Consider the following 17,596-nt stretch of genomic DNA (forward strand, 5'->3'; position numbering starts at 1 on the left):
TGTGCTTAGGAAATTTTTTGATGATTTTAGATGCAAGTTTATACAAAAATATGTGCCCACTTTCAAAACATACCTTGCACACTTGGTTTCATTTTATGGACTAAAATAATTAATTACACAATATTCTCTTTTGTAATAAATAGTAAAATGATCAATCAGTAATTACCATGCAAAATAACAATAACAGTATTCAGTTGTACGTTGGAGTACAGCGAACCAACTGCATCCTTATGTTCTGATAGTCATGAGCTCCTGCACACAGTCACAAGCTGGTGCACACTGTTACATTGACTTGCTCATATTTTCATAATGATGCCAAAAGTTGGCAGCATTTACGCATGATGGGAAGCATGAACATTCACAAATGTTTACCTCAGGTTTCCTTTGGAAGAAATACTTCTGTTGCAGCTTAGACACAGTAAAAGTTAATGTACACAATTGTAGCCAAAGGGCAGAAACAAGAACTCCAACACAGAAAATATTCTACTGACCGAGCTATCCAGGCATGACTCACGACCTGCCCTCACAATTCCTTTTGCCAGTACCTCTCTCCTGTCTTCCAAATAGCACAGAAGGTCTCCTGCGCACCACACACTTCCTTGAAGAAAGCATTTTGTACAAATCATACTGTGGCAACAGTATTGAATCAGACATTTTCTTTGTCAGCACAATAATGCTCTTGTCTGCAAAGGGAAGAGTATTGCCTCGTATTTACTTGCATGTCTGCATGAACAAACATTTACAATGATTGACGGCCATCCAAAATTGATTTGAAATACATTTGCTGAATGCAGACATCTTGGCATCAGTTGTGTCAGATGTAGATATAGAAGATTATGGTATAGGCAAGTAGACAGTGTGACATGGAAGCTTGAGTCAGTCTGGGAGGCGTGTATGAATAGCCAAAGCAATTAAGGCAAATGCTCATGGTAAGTGGGAAATGTAGATTAGAGTCCTGATCAGGCACAGATATTCACACATCACTAATAGTTAGTGCATCTGTCTATACCTAACACAGCTGGTATTCACTTTCAGTGAATTTATTTTGAATTATGTGTGGTAGTACAAAGAAAAATAGATACATTTGCAGTACTGTGCTATTCAGACCCATGACCTAAGATTCATTGTCCATCCATAATGTGTGCTAGAATATCTGTTGCATGCAAATTCGATTTACCCAAAAACATGGCAACGATTTATAGAGAAATAGCAATGAATTATGTATAAGAATTTAATGGATAGATTTCGTGAAAGATTAAATTCTGTAACATTATCAAAATGGGAGTTTAAATTGTAGAAGTTACAAGCTTAGCATATTTGAAATGAGCAATACTGAGTATTCAGAGGCTTAGGGGTATATAGAGTAGTCTATATGATATTACCCCCCCCATGAACCATGGACCTTGCCATTGGTGGGGAGGCTTGCGTGCCTCAGCGATACAGATAGCTGCAACCACAACGAGGGGTATCTGTTGAGAGGCCAGACAAACGTGTGGTTCCTGAAGAGGGGCAGCAGCCTTTTCAGTAGTTGCAGGGGCAACAGTCTGGATGATTGACTGACCTGGCCTTGTAACACTAACCAAAGCGGCCTTGCTGTGCTGGTACTGCAAATGTCTGAAAGCAAGGGGAAACTACAGCCGTAATTTTTCCCGAGGGCATGCAGCTTTACTGTATGGTTAAATGATGATGGCGTCGTCTTGGGTAAAATATTCCGGAGGTAAAATAGTCCCCCATTCGGATGTCCGGGCGGGGACTACTCAAGAGGATGTCGTTATCAGGAGAAAGAAAACTGGCATTCTACTGATTGGAGCGTGGAATGTCAGATCCCTTCATCGGGCAGGTAGGTTAGAAAATTTAAAAAGGGAAATGGATAGGTTAAAGTTAGATATAGTGGGAATTAGTGAAGTTCGGTGGCAGGAGGAACAAGACTTCTGGTCAGGTGACTACAGGGTTATAAACACAAAATCAAATAGGGGTAATGCAGGAGTAAGTTTAATAATGAATAGGAAAATAGGAATGCGGGTAAGCTACTACAAACAGCATAGTGAACGCATTATTGTGGCCAAGATAGACACGAAGCCCACGCCTACCACAGTAGTACAAGTTTATATGCCAACTAGCTCTGCAGATGATGAAGAAATTGAAGAAATGTTTGATGAAATAAAAGAAATTATTCAGATAGTGAAGGGAGACGAAAATTTAATAGTCATGGGTGACTGGAATTCGTCAGTAGGAAAAGGGAGAGAAGGAAACGTAGTAGGTGAATATGGACTGGGGGTAAGAAAGGAAAGAGGAAGCCGCCTGGTAGAATTTTGCACAGAGCACAACTTAATCACAGTTAACACTTGGTTCAAGAATCATGAAAGAAGGTTGTATACATGGAAGAGGTCTGGAGATACTGACAGGTTTCAGATATGAAACTTCCTGGCAGATTAAAACTGTGTGCCCGACCGAGACTCGAACTCGGGACCTTTGCCTTTCGCGGGCAAGTGCTCTACCAACTGAGCTACCGAAGCACGACTCACGCCCGGTACTCACAGCTTTACTTCTGCCAGTACCTCGTCTCCTACCTTCCAAACTTTACAGAAGCTCTCCTGCGAAACTTGCAGAACTAGCACTCCTGAAAGAAAGGATATTGCGGAGACATGGCTTAGCCACAGCCTGGGGGATGTTTCCAGAATGAGATTTTCACTCTGCAGCGGAGTGTGCGCTGATATGAAACTTCCTGGCAGATTAAAACTGTGTGCCCGACCGAGACTCGAACTCGGGACCTTTGCCTTTCGCGGGCAAGTGCTCTACCAACTGAGCTACCGAAGCACGACTCACGCCCGGTACTCACAGCTTTACTTCTGCCAGTACCTCGTCTCCTACCTTCCAAACTTTACAGAAGCTCTCCTGCGAAACTTGCAGAACTAGCACTCCTGAAAGAAAGGATATTGCGGAGACATGGCTTAGCCACAGCCTGGGGGATGTTTCCAGAATGAGATTTTCACTCTGCAGCGGAGTGTGCGCTGATATGAAACTTCCTGGCAGATTAAAACTGTGTTCCCGACCGAGACTCGAACTCGGGACCTTTGCCTTTCGCGGGCAAGTGCTCTACCAACTGAGCTACCGAAGCACGACTCACGCCCGGTACTCACAGCTTTACTTCTGCCAGTACCTCGTCTCCTACCTTCCAAACTTTACAGAAGCTCTCCTGCGAAACTTGCAGAACTAGCACTCCTGAAAGAAAGGATATTGCGGAGACATGGCTTAGCCACAGCCTGGGGGATGTTTCCAGAATGAGATTTTCACTCTGCAGCGGAGTGTGCGCTGATATGAAACTGCCTGGCAGATTAAAACTGTGTGCCCGACCGAGACTCGAACTCGGGACCTTTGCCTTTCGCGGGCAAGTGCTCTACCAACTGAGCTTTCAGGAGTGCTAGTTCTGCAAGTTTCGCAGGAGAGCTTCTGTAAAGTTTGGAAGGTAGGAGACGAGGTACTGGCAGAAGTAAAGCTGTGAGTACCGGGCGTGAGTCGTGCTTCGGTAGCTCAGTTGGTAGAGCACTTGCCCGCGAAAGGCAAAGGTCCCGAGTTCGAGTCTCGGTCGGGCACACAGTTTTAATCTGCCAGGAAGTTTCATATCAGCGCACACTCCGCTGCAGAGTGAAAATCTCATTCTGGAAACATCCCCCAGGCTGTGGCTAAGCCATGTCTCCGCAATATCCTTTCTTTCAGGAGTGCTAGTTCTGCAAGTTTCGCAGGAGAGCTTCTGTAAAGTTTGGAAGGTAGGAGACGAGGTACTGGCAGAAGTAAAGCTGTGAGTACCGGGCGTGAGTCGTGCTTCGGTAGCTCAGTTGGTAGAGCACTTGCCCGCGAAAGGCAAAGGTCCCGAGTTCGAGTCTCGGTCGGGCACACAGTTTTAATCTGCCAGGAAGTTTCATATCAGCGCACACTCCGCTGCAGAGTGAAAATCTCATTCAGGTTTCAGATAGATTATATAATGGTAAGACAGAGATTTAGGAACCAGGTTTTAAACTGTAAGACATTTCCAGGGGCAGATGTGGACTCTGACCACAATCTATTGGTTATGAACTGTAGATTAAAACTGAAGAAACTACAAAAAGGTGGTGATTTAAGGAGATGGGAGCTGGATAAACTGACTATACCAGAGGTTGTACAGAGTTTCAGGGAGAGCATAAGGGAACAATTGACAAGAAGGGGGAAAGAAATACAGTGGAAGAAGAATGGGTAGCTTTGAGGAATGAAGTAGTGAAGGCAGCAAAGGATCAAGTAGGTAAAAAGATGAGGACTAGTAGAAATCCTTGGGTAACAGAAGAAATATTGAATTTAATTGATGAAAGGGGAAAATATAAAAATGCAGTAAATGAAGCAGGCAAAAAGGAATACAAACGTCTCAAAAATGAGATCGACAGGAAGTGTAAAATGGCTAAGCAGGGATGGCTAGAGGACAAATGTAGGGATGTAGAGGCTTATCTCACTTGGGGTAAGATAGATACTGCCTACAGGAAAGTTAAAGAGACCTTTGGAGAAAAGAGAACCACCTGTATGAATATCAAGAGCTCAGATGGAATCCCAGTTCTAAGTAAAGAAGTGAAAGCAGAAAGGTGGAAGTAGTATATAGAGGGTCTATACAAGGGCGATGTACTTAAGGATAATATTATGGAAATGGAAGAGGATGTAGATGAAGATGAAATGGGAGATATGATACTGCGTGAAGAGTTTGACAGATCACTGAAAGACCTAAGTCAAAACAAGGCCCCGGTAGTAGACAACATTCCATTAGAACTACTGACAGCCTTGGGAGAGCCAGTCCTGACAAAACTCTACCATGTGGTGAGCAATCCCCTCAGACTTCAAGAAAAATAAATATTTCCAATCCCAAAAAAAGCAGGTGTTGACAGAAAATTGCCGGACTCTCAGTTTAATAAGTCACAGCTGCAAAATACTAACGTGATTCTTTACAGACGAATGGAAAAACTGGTAGAAGCCGACCTCGGGGAAGATCAGTTTGGATTCCGTAGAAATATCGTAACACGTGTGGCAATACTGACCCTACGACTTAACTTAGAAAATAGATTAAGGAAAGGCAAACCTACGTTTCTAGCATTTGTAGATTTAGAGAAAGCCTTTGACAATGTTGACTGGAATACTCTCTTTCAAATTCTGAAGGGGGCAGGGGTAAAATACAGGGAGCGAAAAGCTATTTACAATTTGTACAGAAACCAGATGGCAGTTATAAGAATTGAGGGACGTCAAAGGGAAGCAGTGGTTGGGAAGGGAGTGAGACAGGGTTGTAGCCTCTCCCCGATGTTATTCAATCTGTATATTGAGCGAGCAGTGAAGGAAACAAAAGAAAAATTCAGAGTAGGTATTAAAATCCATGGAGAAGAAATAAAAACTATGAGGTTTGCTGATGACATTGTAATTCTGTCAGAGACAGCAAAGGACTTGGAAGAGCAGTTGAACAGAATGGATGGTGTCTTGAAGGGAGGATATAAGATGAACATCAACACAAGCAAAACGTGGATAATGGAATGTAGTCGAATTAAGTCGGGTGATGCTGAGGGTATTAGATTAGGAAATGAGACACTTAAAGTAGTAAAGGAGTTTTGCTATTTGGGGAGCAAAATAACTGATGATGGTCGAAGTAGAGATGATATAAAATGTAGACTGGCAATGGCAAGGAAAGCATTTCTGAAGAAGAGAAATTTGTTAACATTGAGTATAGATTTAAGTGTCAGGAAGTCATTCCTGAAAGTATTTGTATGGCGTGTAGCCATGTATGGAAGTGAAACATGTACAATAAATAATTTGGACAAGAAGAGAATAGAAGCTTTCAAAATGTGGTGCTACAGAAGAATGCTGAAGATTAGATTGGTAGATCACATAACTAATGAGGAAGTATTGAGTAGGATTGGGGAGAAGAGAAGTTTGTGGCACAACTTGACTAGAAGAAGGAATCGGTTGGTAGGACATGTTCTGAGGCATCAAGGGATCACCAATTTAGTATTGGAGGGCGGTGTGGAGGGTAAAAATCGTAGAGGGAGACCAAGAGATGAATACACTAAGCAGATTCAGAAGGATGTAGGTTGCAGTATGTACTGGGAGATGAAGAAGCTTGCACAGGATAGAGTAGCATGGAGAGCTGCATCAAACCAGTCTCAGGACTGAAGACCACAACAACAACAATATGATATTATTGTGAAGAAGCTTCAGGTACTTCATTTTAGATAATCTAAAGTCCCTTTATTCTTATTCTTAAATTTAAAACTGCATATTATAAACTTGTAGTATGAAAAGGGACAAAGAACTTCTAAGTGAAGATATGTTCTCCCTTGAAATATATTGAGATATTAAATGTGTCAATACCGGTATGTTAAATGTGTAAGAATTCATAATGCTAAACCTGACATGATTCATCTACCATTAGCTTGCTATAAATTACTTCCTTATTTTGTGCTGGAAGAAAATATTCACATTTTGGTTGCTCATAATTCACAGCACTTTCTGTTTTATAACGAACTAGATGTACCCAGCCATGCATTGCTGTGGCTCAGTCAAGTTAAATAGAAAAGAAAGAATAGAAAATGCACACATTTCTACTGTGTATGGAAACTGTATATACATCCTAATCTCCTTCTCCCCCTTTCGTTGTCCATCACGTCTACCTACCTCTTTTTGTCCATGTTCTCCTCCCACCTCTCTCCCTCCTCCCCTCCCACTCCCCCTATCTCACTTGTCCTCCCCCCCAACCCATCCTCCCCTCCCCCTCCCCGCCCCTCCCTCTCTCTCCCTCTGCCCCCCTCTCTCCCCTTATACCCCTCTCCCTCTCTCTCACTCTTCCCCTCTCCCTCTCCCTCTGCCTCTCCCTCTCCCCACTCCCTCCCCCTCCTCCTCCCCCTCCCCCTCCCCTCTCCATCTCCTCCTGCCCCCCTCTCTAGCCATCTCCTCCTTTCTACTTTTTATGTCCATTTCCTCCCACCACCTGTCCTTTTCTCTCCTCTCCCCCCCCCCCCCCTCCCATGACTTTGGGCCTCATTTATAGTTATTTGCAAATTCAGATTCTGTGTTAGTAGTCTAATCACAAACTGGTAAGTCAGAAACACAACTTCCCTGTTTTCTGTGTGAGCTGTCTGTGAGGGAGAAGACTAAACAGCCCATTGTTGTGAATATATACAATGGGAAAGAATATATTTGCAGAAATAATTTTCCCAACAGTTTAAAAGTTCTACTATGATAGTTAAAGCTGTCTGTGGCAAAGGAAACATTACCACACATTTTTTCAACAGATCATTTTCTTTCTCTCAGTTGGTTTTAACAGAAACCAACCTGTACAGTGTTGTGTGTGTGTGTGTGTGTGTGTGTGTGTGTGTGTGTGTGTGTGTATGTGTCTGTGTCTGTGAGTGAGTGAGTGTATGAGAGAGAGAGAGAGAGAGAGAGAGAGAGAGAGAGAGAGAGAGAGAGAGATAGAGAGATAGAGAGAGGGGGGGGAGGGAGGGAGGGAAGGGGGGGCGGTGTGCACAGGCATGTGCCTGCCCTATGGCACTGCAATAGGTGTGCGTGTGTGTTTTCCGCACTCACATATTCAAATGCAGTATTGTGTCAAAATTTCAAAGCAATCTGCGAAGATTGGATATTCGGAGATTTACAGTTTTGTACAAACATACATTTACATTTTTATTTATCTAGATTGTAACATAATTTACCCATCACAAATATGTATTTTTAGAATTTTGTATTTAATTTTGTTCATTGTAACACTAAAACAAGAAGGTTGTAAATAGTGACGTGTATAAATCGCTACTGTTTGCACTGACTGTAAGTGAAATGTGGTTTTATTGTTCACAGCATGTCTGCATAATCAGAATTATGTTTTCAAGGGGTTTCAGGTACACCATTAATTCTGTTTTGGTAGAAATCTATAGCGTAATGTTCCTTTTGTGTATAATTCATCAGTAAACTCTTTGATTTCTACTCATGTATGTGTACTGCATGTGTTTCAGCTGTCAGCAATACTGACTTCTGAGGTCCATTCTGTGAAAGCTGGTGGCCAGATTGCGTCAAAACTTACCCATTTAATTTTGAGCCATTATGATTTGGCCTCCACTACAGTAACTGGTATACCAATGAAAGAAGAACAAAATGCTAGCTCATCAGCTAACTATGATGTTGAAATATTTCACTCTTCTGCTGCTCACACATCTATTTTAAAAGGTGATAGAGTCTACATACAATACTTCTTGCTTATCACACTAATCTGTGCTTGTTATGAAATATAGTTCACTACAGGTAATAAAAGTGTGTGTATATACAGGGTGTCTCAGGAAGAACTGTAAACATTTTAGGAGGAGATATAATATGTGTCCAGTTTTTATTGGCTATAGAAATACAGATGTTAGAGGGTAACTCAAATGAAGACTCATAGAAGGTGTTATGTAAAGGCAAATGATTATGTTCAAGGCAGATTTTCATTAACTCCACCTCAGACTTCTGTGCGCTTCTGAATTCTCTTGATAACACCACATGTAGGTGTTCTGATGTCATCTTGGTGTTCTTTTATGAGGGCAACATATTCATAATTGATTTTACATTCTGAGGAGATCCTTTATAGGCTTTCAGTTTTGTGGTTTTGTAGGTTTTACCAGGCTTGCCTTTAACTTTATTATCTGACAGTAGTGATCAGTGAAGCTGACATTTTTTACAAATACTTCAAAATTCTCCCTATTCATATGTGTCAGTATACTGTTTAAGACCATGACTAGTGCAGCCTCATCTCCGATAGTCTGTATCAGCACCACTGCAATGTGCATTCGGTTCCCCGTGTACCATCTGCAGCTCAGCATTGGCCCACCGTACAGCACTGCCAAGATGTGGCTGATTATGCCACTGGACCTGCTCTTGTGACTCAACCAAACTGTTCCGTGCCCCATTCACTATCACTATGTTATTATCTTTCATGAAATCCTCCCACAAAAGCACTAAACCCTCAATCGCCTGGTTCAGCTCAGCACTTGGTCTGGAAATGCTGGTGACGTAATACTTTTCCTTTAGCTTCTCCTCTAATTGAGAGTCTACAAGTGTGTTATGTAGAAGCAGTACTCTCTTCTTCCTATCATTAGTTTTATTCATAGCCTTCCTACTCATGGTCTGAGTCTGCTGCACATTTCCTACACCTACAACATCTTGAGCCTCCTTTCCCCTAGGCTCTGGTATGTGGAACCTATTGCTGGTTGACTCAACAAAGCTGTCAGACTGCATCTGCCTCGTGGTAACCTTACTACCGATAGCTTCATACAAATTTACTTGAAGGCCACAGTTCTTCCTTTCCTGCTCTTCTGTTAACCTGTTCCTGTTGCATATTTTGCAGTTCAAAAAAAGAAAGCCTTAGTGACCTCCACATAGTTCTCCACACACTGTCTCCTCCCCCTCCCCCCCCCCCTCCCCCAAGTGAAACTATTTGTTACAGCTCCGACAGTGCATTCCACTACTTAGTAACCTATGGCAACTCCCTCAGGTTCCAGTCGTTGGACAAAAAACCTAACTATGTAAAACAGAAAGAATATTCTGAGATGTATCACATTTATTTATCTATAAAAGAGTGTAACATCCTGTAATATGGTTTGTTTGCTACGAGTGTGAATTCAGACGTGGCAGACATGCATATGTAAATAAAACATTGCACAGATGTAGCACCTAACAGAAATTCAAAACAACTTGAGGCATTTCCTAAAACAATACCCAGATGTTAAATCTTCACTCTTGTGACAAGAAAAAAAGATACTAGTGCAGCTATTTACAGCAAAGGTATTTATAAAATTTGTGCAAATGTGCACAATTCATTTTGAGCATTTCGGTATTTAAACAAAAGTCAGACCTAGATAATGACTAACAGAAATTCATTGTACAGGTAAAATAACCGCGAAATATTGTAAAAACATTCAAAATGTGAAACATATAGAAACGGAACAAAAATATGATCAAATATTCAATTCAGAAAGCACTAAAATCGTGCTTGTCAGTTGGCCGCCATCTTGCCAAAGATCCCCTCAGAATTATTGAAATTATTTGGAGAACTGACCTTGACAAAACTATTCCACCCACTATGGAAGATACATGACACAAGCAAAACAATCTCAGACTTCAAGAAATATAATAATCACAATTCTTAAGGAGGCAGATACTAACAGGTGTGCGTATTACTGAACCATTAGTGTGTTATGGTTGTAAAATACTAAAACAAATTATTTACAAAAGAATGGAAAAACTGGCAGTAGTTGAATTTGAGCAAGATCAGTTTGAGTTGAGGAGAATGTTCGAAGATGCATGACAATACTGATACAATGTCTTAGCTTAGAAGATAAACTGAAGAAAGACAAACCTACATTTATAGCATTTGCAGATTTAGAGAAAGCTTTTGATGGTGTTGACTTGAATATATTTTATGGAAGTCTGAAGTTAGTAGGGATAAGTACAAGCAGCAGAAACTTGTAGAGAAACCAAATTGCAATTATAAAGAATTCGAGGATGTGAAAGGGAGGCATTAGCAGTAAATGAGTGATAAGGATTGCAGCCTATCCCTCTGTAATTCAGTCTGTACACTGGACAAGCACTAGAGGAAATCAAAGAGAAATTTCAAAAGGGTGTTAAAGTTTGTGGAGGAGAAACAAAAACTTTCAGGTTTGGCAGTGACATTGTAATTCTGCCCGAGATGGCAAATGACTTGAAAGATCTGTTGAATGGAATTTGTAGTGTTTGAAAAAGAAAGTTCTAAGATGAACATCAACAAAAGTCAAATGAGGATAAGAGAATGTAGTAAAATAAGTCACATAATGCGTGGGTATTAGTTTAGGAAACTACACTAAAAGTAGTAGATAAGTTTTGTTTTTGGGGCAGCAAAAGAACACTATGACTGAAGTAGAGAGAATATAAATTTTATGCTGGCAATAGCATATTTAATGTAAATTTAAACGTTACAAAGTATCTTCTCAGATTATTATCTGGAGTGTAGCATTGTATGGAAATGAAACATGGACAATAAATTATGAAGAGAATAGAAGCTTTTAAAATGTAGTGCTTCAGAAGAAGACTGAAAATTGTGTGGATGGAATGTATGACTAACGAAGAAACAGGAGCAGGGCAGCAGTCTTCAGGGCCCACCTGAAGATGGCAGTGAATCTGTTTGCCGAAATATCACCACATGACCTGGTGGAATTCTTCAAATTAGAAATACAATGGGAAAACATCAGATCATTGCACTGGAACACTTCCTGGAGAGTCAAGGAAGCTGTCTGATCAACAGTATGTAGACACCTATTAGTGGACAATAATTGGGACATGTCCACCCCTTGCCTTTATGATGACTTGAACTCTGATGGGAATACTTTCAGTGAGGTGTCTGGATGTCTGTGGAGGAATGGCAACCCATTATTCCTCGGGACCCAAAACCAGAGAAGGCAGTGATTTTTGATGCTTTTTTATTTATTTATTTATCTATTTATTTATTTACACGTCAAGTCCCGTAGGACCAAATTGAGGAGCAAATCTCTATGGTCACGGAACATGTCAGTATATGAAATTATGACATAAAAGTAATAATAGATAAAAATAAAATGTTTATGTACACAAAAAAAGTTAAACCATAAGTTTCAGTAAACGCAATCAACAATACAACAAGAATCAGCTTAATTTTTCAAGGAACTCCTCGATAGAATAGGAGGAGTGACCCATGAGGAAACTCTTCAGTTTCGATTTGAAAGTGTGTGGATTACTGCTAAGATGTTTGAATTCTAGTGGTAGCTTATTGAAAATGGATGCAGCAGTATACTGCACACCTTTCTGGACAAGAGTTAACAAAGTCCAATCCAAATGCAGGTTTGATTTCTGCCACATACTAACTGAGTGAAAGCTGCGTATTCTTGGGTATAAGCTAATATTGTTAAAACAAATGACAGTAAGTAATATACAGGGTTATTACAAATGATTGAAGCGATTTCACAGCTCTACAATAACTTTATTATTTAAGATATTTTCACAATGCTTTGCACACACATACAAAAACTCAAAAAGTTTTTTTAGGCATTCACGAATGTTCGATATGTGCCCCTTTAGTGATTCGGCAGACATCAAGCCGATAATCAAGTTCCTCCCACACTCGTCGCAGCATGTCCCCATCAATGAGTTCGAAAGCATTGTTGATGCGAGCTCGCAGTTCTGGCATGTTTCTTGGTAGAGGAGGTTTAAACACTGAATCTTTCACATAACATCACTGAAAACATGTTTCGCATTGAACGCATCCTCTTCCATGAGCTGTTGCAACCGCGCCGGAAATTCAAAGCGTTTGACTTTGTCATCGGGTGTCAGGGCTTGTAGCAATTGTAAACAGTAAGGCTTCTGCTTTAGCCTTTTCCGTAAGATTTTCCAAACCGTCGGCTGTGGTAAGTTTAGCTCCCTGCTTGCTTTATTCGTCGACTTCCGCGGGCTACGCGTGAAACTTGCCCGCACGCGTTCAACCGTTTCTTCGCTCACTGCAGGCCGACCCGTTGATTTCCCCTTACAGAGGCATCCAGAAGCTTTAAACTGCGCATACCATCGCCGAATGGAGTTATCAGTTGGTGGATATTTTTTGAACTTCGTCCTGAAGTGTCGTTGCACTGTTATGACTGACTGATGTGAGTGCATTTCAAAAAATGGTTCAAATGGCTCTAAGCACTATGGAACTCAACTGCTGAGGTCATTAGTCCCCTAGAACTTAGAACTAGTTAAACCTAACTAACCTAAGGACATCACACACATCCATGCCCGAGGCAGGATTCGAACCTGCGACCGTAGCGGTCTCGCGGTTCCAGACTGCAGCGCCAGAACAGCGCGGCCACTTCGGCCGGCTGAGTGCATTTCAAGCACGACATACGCTTTCTCGGTTCCTGTCGCCATTTTGTCTCACTGCGCTCTCGAGCGCTCTGGCGGCAGAAACCTGAAGTGCGGCTTCAACCGAACAAAACTTTATGAGTTTTTCTACGTATCTGTAGTGTGTCGTGACCATATGTCAATGAATGGAGCTACAGTGAATTTATGAAATCGCTTCAATCATTTGTAATAGCCCTGTATATATATTGAGAGGCCAATGTCAAAATACCCACACTCATGAACAGGGGTCGACAAGAGGTTCATGAACTTACACCACTTATTGCACGAACTGCCCGTTTCTGTGCCAAAAATATCCTTTTTACAATGAGAAGAGTTACCCCAAAATATAATACTGTACGACATAAGCAAATGAAAATAAGGAAAGTAGACTCATTTTCATGTTGAATGATCACTCACTTCAGATACCGTTTGAATAATAAAAGTGGCAGGATTAAGTCTTTGAACAAGATCCTGAACATGGACTTTCCACGAAAGTTTACTATCTGTCTGAAAACCTAGAAATTTGAACTGTTCAGTTTCACTAATCATATGCCCATCCTGTGAAATAAAAGCATCAGGTTTTGTTGAATTGTGTGTTAGAAACTGTAAAAACGGAGTCTTACTATGATTTAACGTTAGTTTATTTTCTACAGGCCATGAAGTTAGGTCATGAACTGCACTGTTTGAAACTGAGCCAGTGTTGCACACAACGTACTTTACCACCAAGCTGGTGTTATCAGCAAACAGAAATATTTTAGAGTTACCCATAATACTAGAGGGCATATCATTTACACAAATAAGGAACAGGAGTGGCCCCAACACTGATCCCTGGTGATCGTACCCCACTCAGGCCCCACATCACAGCCTTTCTCAACACTGTGAATAATGACCTATTACTGTCTGTTGCTGAAGTAATAGGCGAATCAGTTGTGAGCTAATCCCCGTATTCCATAATGGTCCAACTTATGGAGCACTATTTTGTGATCAACACAATAAAATGCCTTAGTTAAATAAAAAAAATTATGCCTATCCTTCGAAACCTTTTGATAACCCATCCAGTACCTCGCAAAGGAAACAGAATATAGCATTTTCAGTTGTTAAACAACTTCTAAAGATGAACTGTACATTTGATAGCAAATCGTGTGATATAAAATAATCAATGATCCTTACGTACGCAGCCTTTTCAATAAGGTTAGCAAACACTGATGTCATAGAAATAGGTCTAAAATTGCCTTCATTATCCCTCATTATCTCCTTTTTCATAAAGCGACTTTACTACTGAGTACTTTAATCAGTCAGGAAACTGCCATTCCTAAAGGAAAAATTACAAATATGGTTAAATAAAGGGCTAACATGTGGAGCACAGTACTTTAATATTCTCATAGGCACTCCATCATATCCATGAGAGTCCTTAGTCTTCAGTGATTTAATTATTACAAAATTGTTAAGGCTTTTGTGGCCACTTGTTGACAAACTGCCTATTGGCTTCTGTCTCGGGTTCTTCGGCCGACATTCATCTAATGATTTTTCTGACGTTTCGCCAGCACGAGTGGCTGGCATTGTCAAAGCTTCACCCTCCATTGCCAGTGGTGAACTGGAGCCGATTATTGACTCAATCTCCCCATTGTCTGTATCACAGAGTAGTATTTCAGACATCAATCTCGGAAGACATTTGCCAAGATAGTTGTAAGATTCCCTGTAGAAACCAAATTTTTATTTAATCCACCAGCAGTGCTCAGAAAATGATTGTTAAATATTGTACATATATCTGATTTATCAGTAACAGAAACATTTTTACTGTGAACTGACTTTATATCGTTGACCTTGTGCTACTGAGAAGACACTTCCTTTACAACTGACCATATGGTTTTAATTTCATCCTGTGGATTAGCTGTTCTGTTTGCATACCACATACTCTTCGCCTTCCTAATAACATTTTTAAGCACCTTACAGTATTGTCTGTAATGGGCTACTGTAGCTTGATTGTGACTGCTTCTAACATTTTGATATAATTTCCGCTTGTTCTACAGGATATCCTTATTCCACTAGCCGGCCACCTGGGCTGCCTTTTACTGCTAGTTCCCCGTTTAGAACGTTCTAATGGAAAGTAACTCTCAAAGAGCATGAGAAATGTGTTAAGGAAAGCATTGTATTTGTCATCTATGTTATGGCACTATAAACATCCTGCCACTCTTGTTCCTTGACGAGGTTTAAAAACCTCTCTGTTGCTGTTTGATTAACTTTCCTACATAGTTTGTAATTATATGTGACATTTGTTAGAGTACAAAAGCGTTTTAGTGTTAAAATTGTGCATCATGATCTGAAAGGTCATTCATCATTTACTAACAGAATGCTCATCTAGTAATGCAGAATGAATAAAAATATTGTCTTTGGCTGTGCTACTGTTCCCTTGTACCATGGTTGGAAAAAAAACACAATCTGCATCAGATCATATGAATTTAGGAGATCTTCCAACATACTTTTTCTTACAAAATCACATATAAAATTAATAGTGAAGTCTCCAGATATAAGTGATTTTTGGCACTTCCTATAAAGTGAACCAAGAACCCTCTCTAGTGTGAGCATAAATTCTTGGAAGTCAGAGTTAGGTGACCTGTAAACAACAACAACAATTAGAAGTTTAATTTCACTAAATTCACTGCCCCTGCACAACATTTAAGTACCTGTTCAGTGCAGTGCCGAGATTTGTCTATGGACTCAAATGGAATTCTGCTTTTTACATACTTGGCCACTCCCCCACTCCACAAAGAACTCCTTGAGAAACAGCCAGCTAATCTGTATCCTGGTAAAGGAAGCCTCTGAATTGTCAAATTATTTAAGTGGTGCTCCGATATACCAATAATTTCAGAGTCAACATCTATAAGCATTTCATTAACTTTATCTCTGATGCCTCTTATATTTGATGTAATATACTAATTCCTTCTATTCTTGGAAATATGATGTCCTCTGAAGGTGAGCTCTTGGTTAGAGGGACTTCCTTGAAACAGGTCTACCTATCAGCTGACTTCAATCTAGAAAAGGTGCAGCTCAAACACGAACTACAACAGGAATTTTCCCAGGAGTGATCCCACAACCAACCACTACACTGTCACCTATAAGCTTTGCCAGCCTCCCCTTCCCAAGCCTATTGAGGTGGAGGGCATGCCTAGTGAAACCCAATCTACTGATAGACTGGCATCACTGAAATGTGACCCATGTCCTCAGCCATCAGTGCCTTCTCCACCCCCTGTTAACATGCCCAACAGCCGCATTAAGATGAGGCCAATCATGATGCTGAAACAGTTGCACGAAATGCACATTAGTGCCACCAGTTTGAGTAGCTATCTTTATACCAGGTCATCACCTACATCATATTCCCCATCCCTATGAAGACTGTTCCCTGCCCCATACATAACTCCCCTATGCTGTCAGTCACCTGAGCCAACCCTACACTAAGCTTCACAATACTGGTGACATGGTATTTACTCCTCAACTTTTCCTGCAACTTCTGACCCACACCTCTCCCGTGTGAACTACCTACCAGCAGGACCTTCTTCTTTCTGATAGACTTTTCAACTGACGTAGGCCTGCTAACTGCTGAGGACTGCTGCATATTCCATACACCTACAGCTACAAGAGGCTCCCCTCCACGCAACTCTGACAGTTGGTCAAATATATTGCATATGCAGAAAGTATAACTACCTGAATACCGCATCCTCCTCCTCCTCCTCCTAGCTGCCTTCTTGCCAACTGCCAGTTCCCATTCCCCAGCACCCTTCAAACTCCTCAACCCATCTAGTTCCTCCTTTGCATGTTATAACTGCATCTGAAGGGCACAAATCTTACACTCCTGCTCCTCTATCAACTTATTTCTATTAAAGATTTTGCATTTCGAGGAGAGGATCTCTCTAGAAAGCCCACTGGCTTCCACACAGCATTTCCCAAAGGAAAATACTTTGAACAAATCCCACACTGTAACCCACTACTCACAAACCTATGACATAGCCCACACTTCTCACTCATGGTAAAATTTTACAGTTAATGAAAAAACTATGCATCTACATTACCTTTTCAGTTGCACCAATAGAACTATTTATACGGCTAACAATAGCAGTCTCAAAATTCTCTATCTACTAAGAAAGCAACTGCTTGTATTACCACTGCTGTTGTTGTTGAGGTCTTCAGTCCAGAGACTGGTTTGATGCAGCTCTCCATGCTACTCTATCCTGTGCAAGCTTCTTCATCTCTCAGTACCTACTGCAACCTACATCCTTCTGAATCTGTTTAGTGTATTCATCTCTTGGTCTTCCTCTGTGATTTTTACCCTCCACGCTGCCCTCCCAATACTAAATTGGTGATCCCTTGATGCCTCAGAACATGTCCTACCAACTGATTCCTTCTTCTAGTCAAGTTGTACCACAAATTTCTCTTCTCTCCAATTCTATTCAATACCTCCTCATTAGTTATGTGATCTACCCATCTATCTTGAGCATTCTTCTGTAGCACCACATTTCGAAAGCTTCTATTCTGTTCGTGTCTAAACTATTTATCGTCCATGTTTCATTTCCATACATGGCTACACTGCATACAAATACTTTCAGAAATGACTTTCTCACACTCCCCCTGCGGGTCCGGGGATTAGAATAGGCCCGAGGTATTCCTGCCTGCCGTAAGAGGTGACTAAAAGGAG

At 41.0% G+C, this 17,596-nt stretch overlaps 1 protein-coding gene and 1 non-coding gene across 3 annotated transcripts in view; one reads left to right on the forward strand and one right to left on the reverse strand.

Moving 5' to 3' along the window:
* LOC126162362 (integrator complex subunit 13) overlaps window positions 1–17,596 on the forward strand; it is a 302,316-nt gene that overhangs the window by 53,755 nt on the left and 230,965 nt on the right. For both annotated transcript variants that reach the window (XM_049918816.1, XM_049918815.1), the window contains exon 6: window positions 8,007–8,217. In XM_049918816.1, the coding sequence (XP_049774773.1) occupies window positions 8,007–8,217 (211 nt within the window). The remainder of the gene's footprint in view (window positions 1–8,006; window positions 8,218–17,596) is intronic.
* On the reverse strand, window positions 3,044–3,118 carry Trnas-cga (transfer RNA serine (anticodon CGA)). Its single transcript has one exon. It is a non-coding gene; the product is annotated as a tRNA-Ser (tRNA).

This window comes from Schistocerca cancellata, chromosome 2 (genome assembly GCF_023864275.1).
Source record: "Schistocerca cancellata isolate TAMUIC-IGC-003103 chromosome 2, iqSchCanc2.1, whole genome shotgun sequence".
In the NCBI taxonomy this organism is placed as follows: Eukaryota; Metazoa; Arthropoda; class Insecta; order Orthoptera; family Acrididae; genus Schistocerca; species Schistocerca cancellata.